A 3,564-nucleotide genomic window follows, 5' to 3' on the forward strand; every position below is an offset into this window, starting at 1 on the left:
CATGATGAGATGATTTTTCCTGGTAAACAAAGATCACGAAATCGAGTCAATGAAGCAGATAGTAACCAGCATGTTGCACACTTCCCAATTTTAGTTCCTATACCTGTTACTCATATTTCTAGTAATCATGAAGTTACTCAGATATCTAGTAAGAATGGTGGAGCTACATCTTCTTTAGTGAGTCACATTAATAGGTTAAGTTTAAGTTTAGGGAATCTTCAAAGTCAAGATAATGTAATGTAGGGTACATCAGGCCATACTGTTTCCATAACAAATGATACAACTCCTTTGCTTCATATCTTTAGTTCATAGCAACTTCAGGTGATACTTCCATTCTCCACTTTCATCTTCATTTGTTACAGAACATACAAACATATCTGGTTCTGTGCATCACAATTATAGGATTCAAACAAGGTTACAAACAGGTGCAATTTCAAAAAAAAAAAATTATGCAGCCTATTTAGCAACTTTTCCTGAGATTACTTCCTTGGATATTTTGGATGATTTCTCGAGTGGTTTCTCATTCTTAGCTAATGTCACTGATAATGAGAAGGTTAATACTTTTAAAACTGCTAGTGTCAAGACAGAATGGCAAAGAGCCATGCAAGATGAGTTTGATGCCTTAAAAGCACAAGGAACTTGGTGTTTAGTTCCTCCTTCTGTTGATATAAGCATCATTGGAAGCAAATAGTATACAAAATCAAGAATAACCCTGATGGATCAATTTCCAGGTATAAAGCAAGGCTAGTTGCACAAGGGTATAGCCAAGAGCAAGGCTTGGACTACTCTGAAATGTTTAGTTCTGCGGTTAGACACACCACTGTGAGAATGATTCTTGCTTTGGCGGTTCAATTTGGTTGGAATTTGAGGCAATTAGACATTAAAAATGCCTTCTTACATGGAGACTTTGAAGAGGAAGTTTATATGAAGCAGCCTTAGGGGTTCATTGATTCACAACATCCAAACTATGTCTACAAGTTGATCAAGTCACTTTATGGCATGAAACAAGCACCAAGAGCTTGGAATTCGAAGATCACTAATTACCTACCTACTTTGGGATTTGTTACATCATTATCAGATACATATCTGTTTGTGAAGGAAGATCATGTGGATGTTATTATACTCCTATTATATGTTGATGGTATAATTGTGACTGGTTTTAATGCTTCAAATATTCAATTAGTGATTACAAGCCTTGCTGCAGTTTTTGATCTGAAAGATATGGGAAAACTCACCTATTTTCTTGGTCTCCATATCCAATATAATCAAGATGGATCTATATTCATCAATTAGTCTAAGTATGCACGGGATTTGTTGAAAAAGGCTGGTATGGAACATTGTAAACCTACATCTACACCTTCCAAACCTCATACTCAGTTGCTTGTGTTTGAAGGCATACCAATGATAGACCCTACTCTCTATAGAAGCTTGGTGGGTGCTTTACAGTACTTAACATTCTCTAGGCCTAATATAGCATACTCAGTGAATATGGTGTGTCAGTTCATGAACAATCCAACAGACTTGCACCTTCATTTGGTCAAGCGAATTCTGAGGTATTTACAAGGTACTATTACATGTGGTTTGAAGTACACAAAGGGTGAAGATATGTCAATCACAACCTATTCAGATTCAGACTGGGCATCAAACATCAATACTAGGAGGTCAATAACTGGATATGTGGTGTACTTAGGTTCTAATCCTATTTCATGGCAATCCAAGAAGCAGTCAACTGTCTCAAGAAGCTCGACAGAGGCAGAATATAAGGCAATAGCTCATTATACAGCTGATATTTTTTGGATCAGATCATTGCTAAGAGATATGCATCAATTTCTTCCCCCACCTTCTTATCTTCACTGTGACAACTTGTCAGCTCTTGCTATCTGTTCAAATCCTGATTATCACTTTGTAAGGGAAAAAGTACAAAAAGGTGATATGCGTGTTCAATATCTTCCCACAAAAGAGCAAGTTGCTGATGTTCTAACTAAAGGACTACATAGTCCTATATTTGTAAAGCATTGTCACAACTTGAGCTTGGGTTCACAATTTGCAAACTCTAGTATTGCAGTTCGAGGTTGGTCACTTGCAGAATAGCATTAAATAGTTGTGTTTTCAGTTCCAAACTCTGCTAGTAGTATCCTAGCACAGTTTGAGGGGGAGTATTAACCAATTGACACTTGTCGACTGTCTATTGGTTATAATTACCATCACTCGATTAGTTAATACTGTTAGAGAGTTAGTTACAAAGAGTATTACTGTAATAATCCATGTATTGTGGATACTATATAGCACATTGCAAAGGCTTGTAATAATTCAGGGTGTGGAATATTAAGTGTTAGCACATTGCAAAGGCTTGTAATAATTCAGGGTGCGGAATATTAAGTGTTCTCAAATTCCTTCATCTCCCTTCCCGTAACTCAATTCCTCAGTGTTATGAATTCTTCCGGTCTGATTTGGTTCTATAAACCGAATGGACAAAAAAAAAAAAAAATCAAAAGACGACAAAAACAACCAAACCAAACCAACCAGAGCAATTTATATTCAAAAATAAAATCCTAAACTGCTTTACACGATATGAGCAGAATTGGTTTATACCAAAACATAGATTAACTAATAACAATTTTTTCTTTGTAAAAAATTTAATTAAACTAGCCTAGTTGAAAATGAAACTCAAAAGGTAGATTCAATCAAGCTTGTTGATACTAAATCAATAACGTCCTACATCAGATATAAATTTTAAGGGACAAGAAAGAAAACATTAAGGAAGCTCAATTAATCACCTCAAGACATTTTAGGTAAGACACAGTGTACTTTCTTTTACAATTATAGCATTACACAATAGGGATCAATCTTATCCATGAAGAGAAGGTTTATAGTATCCCTTTCAGTCCAACATACGTAAAAAACACTCACAAGAAGTCCAGCACATAATTATCAATTTCCAAACAGAACTTTGAATCATGATCAAATTCCAAAACTCAAATGTTATGCGTAATGTAAAAATGGGAAACATCATGCGTATAGATATATGTGCGTAAAATAATTCAGACAACGGCATCTGTAACCTTTGTCTAGATAAGGGCCATTTTGGGATTGCCTCTGTAGGAAGAACTAATGCTCATAATGTTAAAAGAATCCAACCCAACTCATTAAAGATATCCTACACAAATCTAGAGAATTCTGGCACCAAAATCGGTCCATCATGCATGCATATTAATATGCTAGACAATTCTAGCATTATTATCTTATTCAGTCGATTAGGTTTGTTGCAATTACAAAAATCTAGAATCACCACAACTTGTGGCTAAGATGAAAAGAACCTAATTCAACCGACTTAGTAAGTCGTCTGTGCTTTTGTATAAGTAGGTGAGGTGCTAAGCAAAGCATGTAAGAAACCAAGTAATCAAGCAAGTAGGAAACCAAGAGAGAGCTACGTAAGAGAGTGAGTTGTAAGTGAGTAGTCTTGTGAAGAGTGTGAGTGGTCTCGAGTTTATCTCTAGAAGTGAGAGAGTGTCATAGCTTTTAAAGTGCGTTCTTGAGAGTGTGTTGTAATATTTCATGAGTGTA

At 35.7% G+C, this 3,564-nt stretch overlaps 1 protein-coding gene across 1 annotated transcript; it reads left to right on the forward strand.

The window, feature by feature from the left end:
- Positions 1-1,329: 1,329 nt before the first annotated feature.
- On the forward strand, positions 1,330-2,091 carry LOC126622525 (secreted RxLR effector protein 161-like). Its single transcript, XM_050291320.1, has one exon. It carries the CDS (start codon positions 1,330-1,332, stop codon positions 2,089-2,091), a length of 762 nt encoding a protein of 253 aa, XP_050147277.1.
- The last annotated feature ends 1,473 nt before the right edge of the window (positions 2,092-3,564 follow it).

The sequence above is a fragment of the Malus sylvestris genome, chromosome 5, assembly GCF_916048215.2.
Source record: "Malus sylvestris chromosome 5, drMalSylv7.2, whole genome shotgun sequence".
NCBI lineage: Eukaryota > Viridiplantae > Streptophyta > Magnoliopsida > Rosales > Rosaceae > Malus > Malus sylvestris.